Genomic DNA, 20,845 nt, shown 5'->3' with positions numbered 1-20,845 from the left:
TTCACTTCCTGATTGGGTAAGCATTTAGGCCTATGGATCTGATTAAGTGGTTACTCCCCTATGGCACTCCCAGTCACCCTATTATTTACAGGTTACACCCATAGACGGTTACACCACATTCTATGCATCCTCGTCACTACACAGAACTACCACATTTTACTTGAATGCATTGAAAAATAATATAATTCTGCAACATGTTAAGGAGCTGTATGTAAGATTGTGGCCAAAACTGGTACTGCAATCACTTTCAAATTACTTGTAGAGCGGTGTATCCCCTCCCCCTCCCCCTCCCCCTGACTCGAGGTTGCCAGATATGCTGCAGAATCCAGCAGGAACGTAGGCTGCTACAAGGAGCTGCAACTGTGGTAACTAGAGCAGAGCTGGCAACCCGGATGCCGAAACACTACTGACTTCGTGATTGGTAGATAGGTGGAGGGTGGGGCTTCAGGCCAAAACAAAAGATGACAACATCAACATCAGTTGAGGGCTGCAACTTCAATTTTTAAATGACAATATCCTGGCTGTACTACTGTTGTCAGTGATATAAGTATTTGAAATGAACATGATTTCTTAAATGTCTAGTGACATATCAGGGCCATTTTATGATTAATTGAAATACATTTCTTACATACAGCTCCTTTAACTTAAATAAACCTTACACAACCCCCCAACCTAAATACTGAAAAAAGAGAAAAGATTCATATTACTCACATTTTTAATGGACTTTGGGCAAACAAACTGCACCCAGAAACATGACTTGATAAAATAAATACTTACCAAGCAACTATTCATTTACCGGTAGTTTAATTCTGGCTTCAGGAGCAGCAACACAACAATCACAAGCATTTTTGAATCCATACAACACAAGTAAAATAGTGAAATGTTTACAAGCAGATAAAGAAATAAGATGATAAATAAGATGTTTATGACCTTTCATTGTGATTAGTTTTTAGATTAGATTTTTAAACAACATTTGTAACACACTGATGTACTTAAACTAACAAAAACATTTTATTTTTTTTGGGACGGTATTGTTTTGACAAATTTATAGCATTCAACTTCAATAAACAATAAATTGAAAATGTAGGATGGTTTCAAACAAGAAAAATATGACAACCATATTTTGAATATCACACATTAAATGCAAAAGCTGATTCGCTTTTTCTTGTTATTAGTTACAATAGACCTTAGTCAAAGTAGATGCCATATTGAATTTTTTTGGATGAAGATGAGGCTGTGATGAACTTAAGGTTTCTACCATAGTATTCCATGCGCTGTATAAAGGTTCTAGATCTTTTTATGAAGTTTTTGTGTACTGAAACTAAGTAAAATAAGTATGATTATCTAAAATCATTAAATATAAATAAAATCAAATGACTATAAATATCATGAAATGTATTGTTGACATTCTAGCGATCAAATCTAATTCATTTCAAAATGGAAATTATTTTATGGGTAATGAATGAACGGACCCAAACTAATTATGGGTCAAGAATCACTCCTTAGTTTTTCATAATCTTAGAGTACAGATTCTGCTGGTTTTAGGGCTCAGCTTTGCTTTCTTCCAGTTCTGTTTGCCAGATATTGTCTGACTCGGTGTCTTTAGGTTGTTTCTGAGGGGTGGTTTTGTTGAACCTCATGCTTTGTCTCCACAGGATCAGAAAAGCAACGAATACAAAGAGAAAAATGACAAACAAAAGGCAAAAAGCAACCATTTCAGTGTAGTAACTCTTCTGCGAGATGCAAACAGCGTCTTTTCCATCGGTGTTCATGTTAACAGTAGATTCACGATTAGTCCTGCCTTGTTTTTCACCGCTCCTGTCCGGTGTCATAAATGCATTCGTCTTTTCATTTGTTGTAGATTCAGAATCAGATTCGTCAAACTCAAGTGTTGTGTAGTAATCAGGGAAGGGCTCAATTTCGGTGCCCTTGCTGGAGTCCAGCGTGACGTCAGGTTCCTGGTGTGATGTGGGAGGAAGAGAACGAGGGATGATCGGCAAAATTACAGTGAAGGCGGCAATGATTTGCTCGAAGCCCATTTCCTTCGACATGCAGTGGTAGGTGTTCACAGTCTCTGGAGTGACGAGGAAGACCAGGCTTCCGTCGGCCCGCTGCAGGTACGGAAACTGGGGAACGGCGCTGTTGTTTAAAAACCTCCAAGTCACCTCGGCCAGTCTGGATCTCGACTGACATGGTAGAACCACAATCTCATTAAACTGTGCAGTCCGTCTCTCTGGAGAAAGACAAAGGGTTCAGTTCAAACTAATATTATAAATAGCACCTTATTTTGCAACTATTTTCAGTGAATGTGCCATTGGTAAATAACTAGAAGAATCACAATGCACAGTAATCTTAAACTGTCTGGATGTGCAAACAAGATTTTTACACTAAGCAAGAAACTTCCGCTGCTTGTTGGTCATTATGAGTTAAAGATCTGGCACCTTCATCTAAAGTGTGATACGTTAAAATGTGTCAGACTCAGCAGTTACAAATAAACACCATGTAGTTGCAAATAAAAATCTGTGGTTGGATATGACATTAGACAATGCAATATATGACGTTCACCTGGAGCAGCAGTGTTTTTGAAATCTTTGCACAGTTTGTTGACATTTCCGTTTTCCACATCCTGTTGTCTGTTTTAGAGACACACACACACACACACACACACACACACACACACACACACACACACACACACACACACACACACACACACACACACACACACACACATATACACACAAAAAAGAATAGTAGTGTGGTATCAGATAAAAGCACTTAAACAAAATAATCAAAAACACAACTGTCACATTTCATCTTAGTCAGACCAGAAACTAAAGTATTTAAAATCATTTTTGTTAATTGAAATAAAGCTGAAAGAAAATATAAATATTAGATGAAAAACTTAAATGAAAAATATAAATGTTGCATTTATATTTAGCAACTAACTATCCACCTTATTTTGCAACTGTTTTCTGGGAATGTGCTATATAGGTAAATAACTAGAATAATAAAGCACAGTTAACAGTGAAAGTTTTTGTGCAACTAAAATAAATATGAAAGTAAATCAATGACAAATGTCTTTGAAACAAAAAGGCATGTTGAAATCCGGTGCTTGCATTTTAATGCATTTCATTTTCAGGGCTTGTATTTTTGGGGGCTGAAATTTAACATGGTTGTATATTTAAGCTGTGAATATTTCAAATGAAAACATTTCACACACAATTTCATTATTTAAAATTCAATAATCCATATTCACCTTCTAAACTTCAGTTCCAAATTATTTAAAATAACTGAAGGCGGATGATACCGGAAGCCTTGTAAATTCAAGTTACTAATGTTGTATATAAAAAATAAGGTATAAAATAAGATGAAGCATTAAAATTACTAAAATTAAAATTATTAAAAAAGAAATAAAAGCTAAATAAAAAAATATTTTTCAGAAGCACATAGCAAAAAATGAACATGAAAACTGAAAATATAAAAATAAAAGCTTTTTACTATAAAAAATAGTAAAAATAATACTATAATAATATATAAATAATACTAAAATAACTCTGGATCAGACTGACTTTTGTGGTTTAAATGGGTGGTTCTTGGTCCATTTAGTCACTATAACAGAGATAATTTAATCTATTAGATCAGATATTGGTATAGAACAGACAACTCACAGGTTAGAGCCCATTCCAGTCACCGTAGCACACGCTCTGGTCTCTGAGTCCCAGCCACAGAACGGGTCACGTGCTAACACACATTCTGCACAGTTTGGATAAGCTGAGCAGTTGGACACAGGCACTCTGAAGACGCCCTCAGAAGAGCCGATGAACAGTACGCCCTGTGGTAATTTACAAAGACCATTTAATGAAAGCTGATCACATTGTATATCTAATATATATGGCTCTGTTCCAAAACCTAGTTTGCTGCCTATGTATGCTGGCATCATAGCTGTGCTTTTAATGCGAAAGGTAAGATTACATTTTTTTTTGACATTATGGTGGATGACATTAAAAAATGTCATGTCAATGACAAATGACAAAAAAATGTCAAAAATTTGCTAAACCGCTGCTCTAAAGTTAGGAAGTGAAAGTGCCTAAGTTGGGAACAGGCTAGAGCCAACAGACATTGTATAAAAATGTACCAATGATCAGGAGAGTAAAAAGATAAACAAGGAAAGAGGAAAAAAGTGATGCTTTAAAACCTTGCTTTTGGAGAGGAGGATGTTCTTCACAGTCTGTGGTTGCTTGAAAGTCTGAATCTCCTCAATGATATGAGGACCTTTAGCCAGCAGGACGACTTTATGAAGAAAGCCAGACTCTGAAGAAAATAGAAATGGACAGAAATGGGCACCAGGAAAAAGTCTGGCCATAGAAAAACTAAAAAGGATCAAATAAAACTGAGTCAGTAAAATCAGTATTCATTATGTTTACCGGTGAGCAGGAACAGGATGGTGTAACTTTGTCCATTTGCAGCTTGAGTTCTCTGAACAGCTAGTCGGCTATAGCGCTCTTCTGTGGAGGACAGAAGCACTTTCTTCCCCACAGAACGCACAGCTTTTTCAGCCAGGAAGCTCGTTTTTACAATGCTTAACACACGGTCAGTGTCGTTAAACAGTCCACACTGCAAATAGATGAGAAGATTGGTTACACAATGGTTAAAGCAGCTGTGAGTGATTTTTTGGATGTTAAAATAAATTCTCCTGCTTCAGTTTAATGTGATATTATAAGTAAACCATTGATTGTGGACTTCCTCAGGAGTGTAATCACTGTGGTGCTTTGCAAACATTGCTGTTTGGTTTTGTGGGCCCAACACGTCAACTTAATGTTGTTAATTCAAAAATACAGTATGTGACATTATGGGAGTAAAATGGGTTGTCAGTATAATTTCATGTTGACCTTAAAGGGATAGTTCACCCAAAAATGAAAAAATTGTCATTAATGACTTACCCTCATGTCGTTCCGAACCCGTAAGACTTTTGTTCATCTTCGAAACACAAATAAAGATCTTTTTGATGAAATCTGAGAGCTTTCTGTCCCTCCATTGACAGCTACGCAACTACCACTTTGTCGCTTCAAAAAGTTCATAAAGAGATCGTAAAACTAATCCATATGAATTTGAACCGAACCGAGAATAAACAATTTAGTCCAAATTTTCTGAAGACAGATTTAATTTAGGCTTTTATTTATAAATCAAAGCACACATATGATGGTAAAAGCATGCTTGCTAGACGAACAAGGTTCATTCTCGTGTTACGCAGCACGTTTGAGCTTCTGCAAGAACCAATGAGGTTTGTTCTCATGCGTCAAACAGATACAGTTGAGCTTCTGTTTATGATTGCTAATCAATGTTTATATGTGAATAAAAGCCTAAATTTAGGCTTTTTCATCATATAAAACGGTTAAGTCTCCTCAGAAAATTTGGACTGAACCGTTCGATTCAAATGGATTAGTTTTGCGATCTCTTTTGGCTCGTTTCCACCGAACGGTGCGGTACGGTACACCACGGTACGCAATTATTTCTGCTTCGATTGTCAAAAGTTGTGAATGGTACCAAAATACCAAACCGTACCACTTTTTTGGGAAACTTTCGTTGGGGTACCAAGCACAGTAGTCCTGTACTTAAAGGGTGGAGCTTGACTCACTGCAGAAAGTTGATTGGTTGACAAAGAATCGTCACTTGTGCGTGCTACAAGGGAATGATAACATTATTTGATATACAGTTAAAACCCAATACACAATGTTTGAGAAGCAAGAACCAGATCTGCTGTATGTCCTCCATTGTTGTTTACTATGTCGCTTTTTGTTTTGAATGACGTTGATCGCTACTTTCTGGCATACACCACGCCTATCAAGTAAGGGTACTGTTGGGGGTGGAAACACAAGCTGGATCAGCCGTCCCGTATCGTACTGTACCGCTCGGGGTAAACAAGCCATTAATGAACTTTTACAAGTTTTTCTATGATCTCTCAGATTTAATGTAAGATAACTTAGTTTGTATTTGGAAGATGAACAACAGTCTTATGGGTTTTTGAATGACATGAGGGTGAGTAATTAATGAGAGAATTTTCATTTTTTGGTGAACTAATTATTTAAAGGTGTAGTAGTGTATAACAAGTGGCAGCAAATGGAATTGCGAAAATAATATTATCATTTAAATAATTTCATATACATTTAAATATTTTAATGTAATTGAATTAAAACGTTCAAATAATACTATATAAATAAATAATTTTCAATCTTTAATTATAATATTTATAATCATTTCTGCCTAATTGTACAGTCCTAAATCTAACCCTAACCAGCTTTCTTAGTCTGAGTTACCGTGCCGAGTTTGCCGTCTGTATTTGGATAGTGCGCCCAGTGATTTCCTTTCAAATCGAATGTCTTGTAATCCCCTGAAAAAGATGCTTTAATATCTGCTAATCTGAAAGCACACACTGCTGACAGACCAGACGAAACTGACCTGTGAGACAGACAAAGAAGGGAAGAAAAGGTTTAAACATAAATCGCATGGCCTTTCAGAAAAGTGTATATATGCCATGATGGTGGGTTTGAGCGAAATGATTGGCACCATTGTGAAGTAAAGACCCCGTAGAACAGGGTGCTGTCAGGAGACTCATTATCCGTTGGGGGTATCTTGACAATATCCTGCAGCTTGTTGAACTGGAGCTCTTCCCCTTGTTGGCAGATCAGCTGAGCCTTAGCAAATGATGTCCAGCGCTTCTGTAAGACACGGCTTCCTCCGTTGTCATCCTGGTATTTAAAAAAAACAAAACAATTAAAGCAGTTTCAATGAGCCTTTTAAAACTAAACATATTCATATGCTTTCTTTGTATGCTTTTGTTTTTTTGGACCCAGATGAGAGTAAGGAACAGTAAAAAATATAGAGCTGGTAAGTCCCGCCCATCCGTAAAACCCCACTGGACCTCTAGGTTGAAAAATCGTCAATGCAAGTGAATGTGAGAAAATAATTATTTTCTGGTCCCGTTTGAATTGTGCCATGAATGTGAACATATGTTGTCTGTGAATTTTTTATATAATTTTTCATGTTACGAGTTTTGACAGTATATTGTACGAATCTTTGGCTAGCAGTTGTGGAAAAGACATAACGAGAAAGACTACATGTCGCCTGTGTGACGTCACCCTATAACACATTTTCCCTCCACTTGTCAAATCACGGTGCTAATGCTGCGATAATCTCTGGAGACAGATCGAGATGCCTGTGTGTTTTGTACCCAAAATGTCACCATTCAAACCAAATGGGCTGTTCTTTCTTCAGATTCCCATCTGAAAGCAGCGAAGAGTTGTAGTCCACAAAGTGCTCTCACACAAAGTCTAACCGTATCAAACTTCTACCTGCTAAATTGTAGCATTCTTTACACGAAACATTATATTAAAAATTCACAGACAACATATGTTCACATTCATGGCAAAATTCAAACGGGACCAGAAAATAATTCTTCTCTCACATTCACTTGCATTGACGATTTTTCAACCTAGAGGTCCAGTGGTGTTAGCGGAAGGGGCGGGACTTACCAGCTCTATAGTGATTAATTAAAAGAATTTATATGAAAGTCATCATTTACTCATCCTCAAGTTGATCCAAAACATGTATGAATTTCTTTCTTATGCTGAACACAAAAGAAGATATTTTGAAGAATGTCGGTAACCAAACAGTTAATGGAAGCCATTGACTTCCATAGTAATTTTTTTCCTACTATAGAAGTCAATGGCGGCCGTCCACTGTCTGGTAACAGACATTCTTCAGAATATCTTCTTTTGTGTTCAGCATAAGAAGGAATTTCATACACGTTTGGAATAACTTGAGTAAATGATGACAGAATTTAAATTTTTTGATGGTGAACTATCCCTTTAATCTTAAATTTGTTCAAATTACCTTCAGATTCTGAACAACATTGCAAAAATAAATAATATTATTTTATAATATTTGTTAATATATTTGGAGTCAATCTTTTGTATACTCTGGTAATTTTGCTGTGGGTCAGTGGAGATTCTTGAGTGTCTTTAACAATATGTTTAGTTGTAACAATAGTTGTTATTTTTTCAATATTTCTATGACTAATAAGAAATTATTAAAAATCTTTTACAATCTAAAATCGGCTAAAAATATCAAACATTTTGATACACTCTGACTGGATGGAATCATAGTCTGAAGTGTATCATACAGTACGTGACTTTTTTTGCTAAATCTGTCAACTCTGACTACCAAAAATCTACAGACTGGCTCTGAATTCCAGCATCCGGACTGAAAATCAGGGCAAAAGTATTGTAGTGTATTCCAGCCTTTAGGCACTTAGTCACCATGAAATCAAAATGAAATATTGCAGTATTTATTGCAAATGATTTTATCAGTGCACATCATTTTTTTCAAATTGTGGCCTCATATTCTTTAATCAAAATTAAACTTTTGATTAAAACTTTCCCTCCCTCTTGCAGTGACATCTCTTCTCTGCTGGCATGTTTTTTTTTGTCACAAGGACGCGACAACCTGTCACTCACATCACATGAGATCACAGCAATATTTTTTGCTGACAAAAAAAATCCGGTCCTTCTAACTAATGATAATGGAATTATGTTCAGAATAGGAGAAAAAATGAAGTCTCACCGTGCAGACCTGGGCCACACGAGACACAGTAAAAGAGTTCACAAATGAGTCTCCGGTCAAGTCCCCAACCTCAGTAAAGAACAGCAGGATCTTTCCTTCACTGGCAACTTGTGTCGAACTGATGAATACAGGGTCTAAGAGAAAGAAAAAAAAAACCTTTTCGATCCTAAAAAGACTTTACAGTGGAAATGCTCTCAGTGTTTCGCTCAAGGATGAAGTAGGGTCATTCTGTGTCAATTCAACCAGAGATCCCCGGCTAAAATGTTTGATTTATAATAAATAAATACATTTTTACACAGAAATTGGTAGGTCTATTAGTAAAATCTGTAGTATTTTGCAGTCTTTGTTGCATTATGGCAACAGTGACAGTTGTTAGTTGACAAAGAGAAACAAGATACATTTCTAGTTTCAGCATAATTTGTTCTTCAGACATTCTTCTTTAAACACAATAAGTATCAGCTGTTTGAAAAGTTACCCACATTTGGTTTTCAACCCTTGAAAATTTGTAAAATTCAACAATTTGCACATCCCATTGGGATCCCTATGGGATTGAACCATATATGGGCTTAAAATGGAGATTACAAAAGAAGAAATGATTAAGAATGAAAATCTAGAAGGATTTTAAGATATCTTTAATACTTTTTTTAGAGAAAAAATATTTATAGCACTCAGAGAGTTATGTTCTATGCCAGGGATGGGCAACTTCGGTCATGGAGGGCCACTGTCCTACAGAGTTTAGCTTCAACCCTAATCAAACACACCTGAACAAGCTAATCAAGGTCCTCAGGATTACTAGAAAATTACAGGCAGGTGATTTTTTCAGGGTTGGAGCTAAACTCTGTAGGACAGTGGCCCTCCAGGACCGAAGTTGCCCATCCCTGTTCTATGCAATTGTGTTGATTGGAAAAAATATACATTTTTAGTTTCAACCTTATTCATTCTTCAGATATTCCTCTTTAAAAGAAAAAAAGTATCAGCTGTGTGCAAACTGCAAAGTGACCCACAATTTGTTTTTGACCACTGAAAATGTGTACAATTTACCAATGTACTCATGGAGCCACAATGAGATCCCCATTTCTCTAGAAATTTAACCATGTTGGGCTTTAAAAATTAGGACACTAAAAGAAAAGTTTGTTAAGAACCAGAAAATAAAAGGATATTAAGAGATATTTAATACTTCTTGAGTAACAGGCATGCAAACTTGAGGCAAAAAACACAAGCCTTTTTTTAACTGTCACCATTGGCATAATGCAACAAAGACTTGTCATTTTGACCCCCCTCTACAAAATAGTGGATCACTCAGTAAATATACAGTATCCATGACATTTAATATTTTGGCTTTCATTACTATTTATGTTTGTCTTTCTTCAGAAAAACAAAATAAAAATTTAAACCGGGGAAGTTTCTGAAATTTGGTTGATTTGACACTGAAAGGCAACCTCTGTGTTACCAGCCTATATTAATAAGCACTAGGCCATCAAGATCAAATTATGACTTTGTATATGGTAGAGCAGGTATTCAGAGCATATTTTTTAGACAAAACAAATACAAACCCTGTAGCAGTTTTGGTACACTCTCAAGCTCCAAGTTGTTGCGTGTTCCTCTGCTGTTACACCGAGAAATTACATGTTTGTTCCCAAAGAAGCCGACTTTGGTTGCTGTATAGAGCTCTTCATCTGTACACAAACAGGTCACAGTTGAGTGTGTGAGAGCACTAGATTAGATAAGACTATCTATCTTCAAGGATATTAAACTATGTTTCTGCACTCTCACCAACAATGGTGGCTGTGTTCCTCTGGGTGGAGCTGTAGGGACAGCAGTTTTTGGCGTCCTTTGTGTCTCTGCTGGCGTTCAGAGAATCTGCAGGCTAAAACAGAGATGTCATGTTAGAGTAGTGGCGATCGATCCATTCTTGAAATAATACTTCATTCTTCCTCATATATCGATCTGTGCAATTTATTTGAACTTACAATGATGATGCCTTGTGGTCCATATGCATTTGTTCCGCAGACAAAAAGGTGTGTAGAGTTGAAAAACTGTAAAATACTGATGAAGTTGCCACAATCCTGTTATGGAAAAGCATACAATTAAAAAATAAGAGGTATGTTATAATAAATATCAAGCTTGTAAAAAAAAAAGTAATAAATAGATCTTGGATTTTAGAATTTGTTTTTAATAAATAGAACATTACATAGTTAGTGTAAAAATACAAAATAGAATTGTATTTGGTCTCTCTTTTTTATGAAATGTTTATTAAAGGATTAGTTCACTTCAAAATTCAAATTTCCTGACAATTTACTCACTCATACGTTATCCAAGATGTTCATGTCTTTCTTTCTTCAGTCTAAAAGAAATTAAGGTTTTTAGGGAAAACATTCCAGGATTTTTCTCCATATAGTGGACTTCAATGGGAGTTTCAATACAGCTTAAAAAGTCTCTACACAATCCCAGCCGAGGAATAAGGGTCTTATCCAGCGAAACGATCGGCCATTTTCTAAAAAAACAAAAAGCATTTATATATTTTTTAACCACAAATGCTCTTGCACAAGCTCTGCGATGCGCCACGCATTACGTAATCACGTTGAAAGGTCACATGTGACATAGGAGCTAGCTAGTGTTTACAAAGCTAACGTGCAAAGACTAAGTCAAACGCCATTTACAAAAAAATAAATACAATAAAAGCTAAAACAATGATGTCGGATAATTTAGAAGTTGGAGGAGAAAATGAGATGGAGTTTTTCGCAGTAGCCTACCTTTTTGAACCGGAACACACGTGACCTTTCAGGCTTTTGTGTAGTGTGTGTAGGATCACAGAGCTAATGCAAGTGTATATATGTTGTTGTTTTTTTAAGAAAATGGCCGATCGTTTTGATAGATAAGACCCTTATTCCTCGGCTGGGATTGTGTAGAGCCTTTTGAAGCTGCATTGAAACTCCCATTGAAGTCCTCTATATTGAGAAAATTCCTGGAATGTTTTCCTCAAAATCCTTCATTTCTTTTCGACTGAAGAAAGAAATACATGAACATCTTGAATGACGTGGGAGTGATGATTGTGATATTATTTGACACTGACACATATTGTAAAGCAAATTTTAAGTTCCACATTAACAATGGCACATACCTTTTTGGAGGCCCATTTACAGGTATTCAGGTTTTGTCTAGATGCTTTCCATTCCAACTGTAAAAATGCAAAATTTTTACATTTTTAACTGTAAATATTATGTTGTAATATTCGGTCCAAATCTAATGAGATCTTCATGACAGAAGTTCAGTTAGTGGGAACATAATCAAATCATTCAGTTTTGTAAACGGAAATATATAGCACAGAATCTCTCTCACCTTGTCTTTGAATGTAATATTATCTGGTTGGCTGACGTCTAGGGAGAGCAAAGCATCTTGAGCTCCAACAAACAGTGTGTCAGCATCAGTGCTGAGCAGCAGAGTGGTGGTGTTCTCCACAGTAGGGCTTTTGTAGATGCCCAAGAGACGCTCAGAACTTCCTGTGCAAGAAAAACACCCAACCATGATAATGTTATGGCATTCAGAAGGGGCCAATGGTGTCAGACCAACCAGACAAACCTTGAACATGCAGGACGCATTGAAGCTCATTTGTACACTTAAGTGTTTTCAAGGTGCAAGAGAAATATTTTATATATATATATATATCTCAATTCATGTGCCCTCATAATCTTTAATTAAACCAATTCAAAGATTACATTTCTGAGAATTTGGCCTTTGCTATTAACAGTATTTATTCACATTTTAGAAATGAAACCACATCACTGTGACTCTTTTCCTCTTTTTGTTCTGAGGAAATAGACAAGGCCCGTGAGCTAAGGTTTAGCAATACTGCACACACAGATGTGACAATATGATTTTGTTGTGCTGTCACCCATGTTAAAGTCATTATGAAATCAAAATTGTAATTTTTTTTCTTATATATTTTTTAAAGTCCCCCTGTGGTGAAAATCAAGTTTTTAAATGTTGTTTATAGGCTGTCTAAGTGGTGTTTTTAATATGCTTTAATAAGACAAACCATGTGGAAATTCATAAGTCAACACTATTGCTGAGTATTTTCTTTTTAAAACTGCAGTAAACCATGCGGTTTGAAATCACTGGTGTTTCTGACGTCACACACTTCCTTACCAACCAACCACGTTGTGCATATTAAGCATATTATTAACATAGAACTAGCAGAGGAGTCTGGAGAGAAGCCATGTTATCCCGGTGTATTTTTCTGTTGATATGAAAAATCTTGTAGATTTAGAATTATAGTGGGTGTATGATATATGTTGATATTCAAAGCGTTTCTGACTCTGAGATGGCAAACGGGAACATGGTTTGTGTAACATTAACATTATTAGCTGTATGATAACATTGTCAAGCAAAAGGCTAATCATATTAATAACCACCGTTATGTGTTCAACGTTGAGAAGAGCGATACCGCTGTGCAGCGTTTACCTCAGTAAGTTGGCCGAGTGAATCTCTGAACTGCGTGAGTGAGTGGGGGCGGGGCTAATTAGCATATTCAAGTTCTGCGTATACTAAGTGAAGCAAGAGTGTAGAGTTACATTCAAGCTACTTTCAAGCTATTGCTGGCATGAAGTCATTTTGGTGATCAAAGATGAGTTTTTAAGGGATGAAATTATTGACTACAGGGGGACTTTAAACAATTCATGTGCCCTCCTAATCTTCTCTTCTTTGATGACGCATTTACTGGAGCGAGGTAGGGACAACCTGTCACTCACATGAAACCCACCAATAGCAAACCATAATCATGAATTATCCAATCAATTCCCGATATCACCAAATCAAGTCCCGCCCTTCATTTTTTCTTGTTTGAGAAGCTGTTTCACTCTGATATACTATATATATATATATATATATATATATATATATATATATATATATATATATATATATATATATACTATATATATTTACTCGGATATACTATATATACTAGATATATATCACAATAGGGAAGAAAAGACTATCGCAACTTTCTTTTCATGCCAAGTTTAAAACTTTTCATTGCAATGTTTCCCCAATTTGAGACATATTTTCATCATGGGAAAAGACTACCCTGAATGTTTTAAATGCTTATAACTGAGGTTGGATTTCATTACAATTCATAAATAACTTTCCATTGTCTGTTTCTAAATTGTAGCACTGAGAAACAGTGTGGTACACCAAGCATAATTTAAAATATGCAAGCATCTTAATTCTGAGAATGTAAATGTGCAAGCTAAATATACTGTATACACACTGACATTCAAAAGTTTGGGGTTGGTAAGTTTTTTTTTCGTTTTTGAAAGTTCAACTCCGTGTGACATGACCTTTCAAAAAATCATTTTAATATGCTGATTTGCTGATCAGGAAACATTTCTTATTATAATCAATGTGAAAAACAGTTGTGCCGGTTAATATTTTTGTGGTAACCCTGATTTTTTTCAGGATTCTTTGATGAAAGTTAAAAAGAACAGCATTTATTTGATATACAAATATTTTGTAACATTATGTCTCAAAACATTTCCTGTTATTTCCTGTCACTTTTGATAATTTTAATGAATCCTTGCTGAATAAAAGTAATTTCTTTCAAAAATAAAAATACCAATTTCTTTTCCAAAATCTTCAAACATGTAGCCTAAATTATACATAAAACTCCAGACAATGTTTCATGACAAATTGATTGGTCTAGAAAGGGTTTTACAGCCTATAATTGTTCTTATTTATGCCTGATAAATTCTAAAGCAGAAACTAACTGTATCTTAAGACTTAAGACTCTCTGCAGCAGCAGGGCTTTGAGCGTGTCATGTGGAGGAAATAATCGGCCAGCGGTGGTTTCCACTACAAGAGTGCAACATTTAGACCAGCATGCGTTTGCAGAACAACAGCAATGGGTAACAAACAAAACCACAACTCACAAGATCAGAGAACAAAGATTGCCAAACTGGCAAAGAATCTGTGTTCGCACAACATGACTCAAAGCTCACATTCATGAACTAAATAATTTAAAATAAGTAAATCATTTATAAGTCCATTCGTAATTAAACTGTCCCATTTGCTGTGAATCAAATGCAACAATTTATATAAGAAAATGTTTTGTTTGTGGTTCATGAATAAAGCCCATTGAATTATTTTCTTGTACACAGCTGAGCTGATTTTTGGATACAGACAGAACAACTTCATTACCAAGAAGAAAAACAGTTAATTTCTCAATTATTCACACTGGAAACACATTCCGTCAGAAATGTGGTTACAAATGACTGATATCAGCAACAGTCTGACTGATTAAAATCCTGTTCTGGTTTCTTGAACTCAAGGATGTCTACAATAACATCATACCATATTTCAATAACAGAGACTTCACACTAAGTGAATTTCACAATTACAAAGACACCGCAAGTAACACATTTAAACATGAAAATTTGAAGTATAAAAACTATTTGGTTACACTTTATATTAAGGTGTCAGTATTAGTGTAATTATACATTTAAGTACTGAGTAATAATAATTAACTATGTGTACTTAATATTGTGTTAGGATTAGGATGATCTTTTGCTTTGGGGTTAATTGCATGTATTTATGCATAATTTATAGTTATTACTACAGTAATTACGTGTTACATAATGTAACAATGACACTGTAAAATAAAGTTTTATCAATTATTTTTCTGTACAATTCTTCCATAATCTTTGAAAAATCTTTTCACTATAAAGGTGAGTTTTCCACCAGTAAAGTCTCGCTACCATCTAATGTGAGCTTCACTTACCCTGAGAGAATGACAGGCGAGGACGCAGGGAGGCCTGAGATGGGTCTATCAATCCCAAGAAGAGGACCCTAAACATCCAGATCCTGAACAATCTTGCCATCCTGACAGACGTGTTTAGGGCACAGAACCTGTTCTGATCAGCAAGAGAACAGCGAGTGACTAGAATCTCACTTCCTCTGATGAGACCGCCTTGCGCGCAGCAGGAAGGAAGATTAAAAACCTCAAACCACTCGACTTTACTCCTCTCCAACGCAGAATCCACTAAACGCATTCTGCTAATGGAACAGCAGAATGGAATGAGCTACAAGCAACTGAATTATAATGATAACATCTTTTTCATATCTAAATAAGATATATCATATCCATTTATATTTAATGAGTGCATTTCCATGTGCATCTTATTTCTCTGTTGGATGAGAAAGCTCTGAACCCGTTTACAGCTGACAAATGTCTTATTCCTAACTTTGTTTTTCTTTGCAATGTCAAGATAATCATGCAACCTACCTTTTGGAACAGATCATGCTTCATAATCAGGTAGAGAACCAGAGTGGTGGGAGACACAAATGTGATGCTAAGGGGGATGTGGATTCATGGTTGCAATGAGAAGAGGCCAGGTAGTGAATCGAAAAACATGTTTCTTTGAACATGCACAAGGACATCAGTATGACATAAACGTCTGTCCTTAGCAGGAGCGGAAATTGCATAAATTGGGCAAGCGAGCAAACTGTCACCATGTGATTTCAAACTATTCTACAGTAAGACATTTAACAGTCCTTCAGTTCCAGATGTAGGTTAGCTCTCTGATTTACACAAAGGTGACTAAATCGAGCTGAGACCTTTGACCCTTCAGCCTTAACTTTTCCAAACGGACACATAATTTGAAATGTTCTGTCTTCTATAATAATGAATCAATCAGCTCAGCTCACAGCAAAGTTAACAGCAAATAATGATTTGATGACCTTGGTTTAGCTATAACAGTCAAAAGTTTGCACATATCTCATTGTTTATTGCAATGAACAGCCGTCGCTAGGGGCGAAAGGTGGTGGTGATGATTCTAGGGTCAGAATTGAGAGAGAAATAGCTGCAATTACCGTTTTATTTTTTATTCTGTAGGGGAAACAGCTCTCTAAAAACTTGTTTTATTTTTATGAAATTCGTAGTATAATGTGGTTGTTTTGGGTTGGCCAGTATTAATGACAGTAGGCCTATTCATATTATACATGATGCTACCAGTCGCAAGTTTGGACAAAAATAGCTGAATTTGTTCAATGCTTTAATTTATTTAATTTGGTTCATGCTTAAATGCTTGAATTTAGACAAATACACTGGGTGGTACATTTAAATTTTAAACGGAAAAAAAGTATTTGTTTTAAACAGCATTTGTCCAAAAGTGCAAAACAAATCAGCACGTCCCACTGATGAGCACAGATGAAGCTCCCACGCACACAGAAGTGATCTGTTCACTTGACATCTCACTTCTGTTTACCTTTACATTCTCACTGGGTGTTTTCCAGGAAAAATTGCCGTCAAGCCTGAGTAAGAAACCAATAGGCCTACCTTGTTGGCGAATTAATCTGTGTATGTCTTTCTAAAGTCTTTCCTTATACACTGCAATTTTAAGTGCTACTATACTGTTAGCTGCTAATCTGATATTATTTCCAGTACTATTAAAGTTAATATTAAAAGTAATGCATTACAATATTGCATTACTCCCTAAAAAAAGTAACTAATTGCATTACGTAGTTACTTTTTGTGTAATGCTTTTTCGGCATTTCAGCGCTCAGAAGTGCCCTCGATGCAGACTTCGGCAAAGGCCGCACTTTCGCACCATCCACACGAGTTACCTACCCAGGAATCATTGCGAACGCCCAATCAGATAAATGAATTATACATTTTTAAATACATTTTTGCTTTTTTATATGGTTGAATTGGATAATCAAAGGTCAGCAGCAAAGACATCGGTTAATAAATTGAGATTAAATACATAAAGTATATTTGTGTCATTTAACATATTTAATTAATGCATGTTTGCGTAATATTCTGAGTTTGCATTGTACTGTTTTTATTCCTTTTAAACAATACTGAATCTGTTTTTGTGATGAGTAAATGCATGCTCACACTATTGTAGTCTACAATAACCATCATGTTCAGAGAGTGCACACAATGCTGTTGCACTTACTCCCAATTCCTCTCAACATGGGGACAGGAGAGCTGTCAGTCAATAAAGGGGAAAACCAAGTAAGTTGCATTACTTATTTGAAAAAGTTGCATTACTTATTTGAAAAGGAAATCAGATATTTTGTTGTAAATTTAAAAGTAATGTGTTACTTTACTAGTTACTTGGAAAAAGTAATCTGATTACATAATTTGCATTACTGTAATGCATTACCCCCCAACTCTGCTTATTTCTATAATCTTGTTTGCTTATGTTGGGTTTTGCGTAGTGCACTGCAAAAATTAATTGTTTACTCCTAGTTTGTATCTGAATCTTTGTATATGTGCATGCAGAAAAATGACTGGAAAAGCATAATGACTCACCGATAACATCCTTGATGTGTGTTGAGCGAGTTTCCTTTTTCCTCAACCACAGTGATTCTCAAATCCTGCTTCTGGGGGCCCCGAGGCACTGCACATTGAGACATCTTCAACTCATCATCTCATTATTAGAGGCTCCATGACCTGAATTGTGTGTAAGATTAGTGAGACTCTGAAAATGTTCGGGAATCAGGGCTAAGGGACCCCGGGAACTGGATTGAGAAACACTAAATCTACCACCATTTGAGCTGAAATTGCTCTTACACCAAACCTTACAACTGCTGATGATAACACAACATGAATTAGTTTATTTTAGCAAGTTATTACTATATTTTGTTAAATAAAAATGATTAATTCCTGTAAAAGTGTAAAAAAAAGTGTAAATCTCTAATGTTATATGTACTATATTAAGTCATGTACATTTGCATATGTTTTTTCTTCATATATCAGTGGTGCATTGCAATGGTGTTTTAAAATGAGGAGCCAAAAGTCCTCTCTCTCTCTCTCACACACACACACACACATACATACATACATACATATATCAAAAGTAAGTGTATGTCCTTGTTACACTTCATTTTCATGGTTAAATATAAATATATATATATATATATATATATATATATATATATATATATATATATATAGTATACAAACAATATGGGCGTTTCCTCCGGGGAGGCAAGGGAGGCAGTGTCTCCTCAAAAAACTGGATGAGAAAATAATCCATATTACAAAAACAAGACCTGGGCTGCGTTCAGCCCCGACAAAACGTTGCACAACGTTTTTAAAACAGACACGGTGATGCGTTGAACACACTGTTCTGATGACGCAAGAGTTGCAACTATGGCAGCTGAGAAGGCCATTCTTTGTGTTCTTTGTTAAGAATTTTCGGAGCCTGATGAAGTCGGTATAAATATGTGTTTAATACTACAAAATATGCCCGATGTTACAGTTACTGCACTTGCCGCCCAGAACAAAAGAGAACATCCCAATCGAGTGAAGGGATTGCTGAAACTGAAATGGAAGCACACATCTTACCTAATTCAGACTAAAACACATCTATTTAGCCTCACATACTGACTTTATTTGTAGTTCATACTGTTTTAATACCCTGTATTTTCTTTCTCATTTTTAGGAAAAGCTTAATTACCATTGTTTATTTCTATACTAAATGTCATAGGCTACACTTGCAATGAAGCTAAAAATATAAACAACTACATCATTATGTTGATATACTATATTTTTACAATAAAACTTACGACAAACATGTCTTCTAATATCCTCAGTTGTTGCATATACCGAGCTGCATCGAACACATTTGTAAATTACTTTCCTTGAACCCATTGTGCGAGTTCACTTTAATACCGCGTGCTTTAATACCGCGTGCTTTAAAACATGTTGCTGCTGATTGGACTAAAGTTCCAGTGTTGCCAGATGTACGATAATTATCGTATTTGTACGATAATTTTGACCTCTGTACGATGTACGATCAATAATGTAAAAAATCCTATAATGTACGATAATTTCAGAACTGTGTGACACTTCAAATGATGGTCGTTGTAATAGGACTTCTCATTGATCTAGCCGTGGATTCTACGTCTACCGGGGGAAGAACGTGTAGAGAGAGGGAGCGAGAGACCTTGCGTGTGTGTGCTAGTGTGTGTTGAACGTGCCCCAGGCAAATATTACAAAATGTGACATTAAAAAGTGTAAAGTAACACTGTCCAACAGCGACACCCGCAGGTGAATTGGCTTTCCTCCATTTAAAACATGTCACGTGAGCGGAGGCAATGCCTCCATCGGATATGATGATTGGATGTGATTGGTAATGATTGGATGTGATTGGTAATGATTGGATGTGATTGGTAATGATTGGATGTGATTGTGATTGGTAATGATTGGATATGATTGGTAATGATTGGATGTGATTGGTTATGATTGGATGTGATTGGTTATGGTTGGATAGGATTAGTTCGTGCGATAAATCCATAAACAGTGGATAAATCACGAGTCACGACTATTGTTTTCTTGCGCGTTCGCGAATCGGTCTGGATCGAATGAAGAAAATGATGGCGTAAATAGGAAGGATAATTGAGAAGTAAACAACTCAGCCATTTCGATATAACTGCTTTATGTCACGTCAAAATCAAACTAGAAATGGCCTGAAAGCATGATGACTGGGGCTCGTCGGTTTTTTCAGCTTGGGGAAATTAAAAGTACATCTGTGTCTACAAGCTTGATTACTGTTGAATTAAGTTAACTATTGAAAAGAAAAGCTGAACATTAGTTCGCAAATAATATTGTTTAAATTGTTACTGCCTTTAGTTCTATTTTGGAATAAATGAACTTCTTAAAAACACTAACTTGATGAAATGCATGGTTTTAATAAATAGAACATAGTGTAAAAATACAAAATAGAATTTTAATTTTTTATGTCATGTTATATAGTATATTATTTATATATAATGAATAATAGAAGAACGAACGAACGAAAGAAAGAAAACAAACAAACAAATAATTGAAGAAAAAAATCTACGTTTTTCAATTTATTTTCAATTTATTTATTTGATCATGACTTTGAAATATGTTTCTTTTGTTTACTGGTCTCAAACTGAACAAGATTTTTGGGGCCACCTAGTGAGCTGTAGTAAATTACATATCATGAATCTGACACAATCCTTAATAATACTTTTACCATTAAATCACAATAACCCTTAGTTGGTATTTCTCATGACAGCGTTATAGAAACGCTTTTTACTGGTTGTCAACGGCGCTTTATAAACTTAAATAAACGCTCCGTAATAAAAGCCAGAGTTATGATCAGTCAATGGTTGGCCAGTTGTTTCATGTAACGCACAGAATAAACATCCTCTGCAGGGGGCGAAAGAGGGCTCAGAAAGCCAATCCTCA

General features: G+C 35.7%; 1 protein-coding gene across 1 annotated transcript; it reads right to left on the bottom strand.

Annotated features, from left to right (window-relative positions):
* Positions 1–699: 699 nt before the first annotated feature.
* On the bottom strand, positions 700–15,548 carry sema4aa (sema domain, immunoglobulin domain (Ig), transmembrane domain (TM) and short cytoplasmic domain, (semaphorin) 4Aa). The gene is made up of 14 exons (XM_079894123.1): positions 15,398–15,548; positions 11,962–12,122; positions 11,744–11,800; positions 10,593–10,688; positions 10,396–10,489; positions 10,176–10,298; positions 8,623–8,756; positions 6,568–6,749; positions 6,318–6,459; positions 4,428–4,617; positions 4,199–4,314; positions 3,672–3,835; positions 2,566–2,633; positions 700–2,233 (listed from the first exon to the last, which is right to left on the bottom strand). The coding sequence occupies exons 1-14, from the start codon at positions 15,495–15,497 to the stop codon at positions 1,542–1,544; spliced, it is 2,319 nt and encodes a 772-aa protein (XP_079750249.1). The 5' UTR covers positions 15,498–15,548; the 3' UTR covers positions 700–1,541.
* Positions 15,549–20,845: the final 5,297 nt, after the last annotated feature.

This window comes from Squalius cephalus (assembly GCF_949319135.1).
Source record: "Squalius cephalus genome assembly, chromosome: 15".
Taxonomy (NCBI): domain Eukaryota; kingdom Metazoa; phylum Chordata; class Actinopteri; order Cypriniformes; family Leuciscidae; genus Squalius; species Squalius cephalus.
This window is presented reverse-complemented; position numbering and strand designations above follow the sequence as displayed.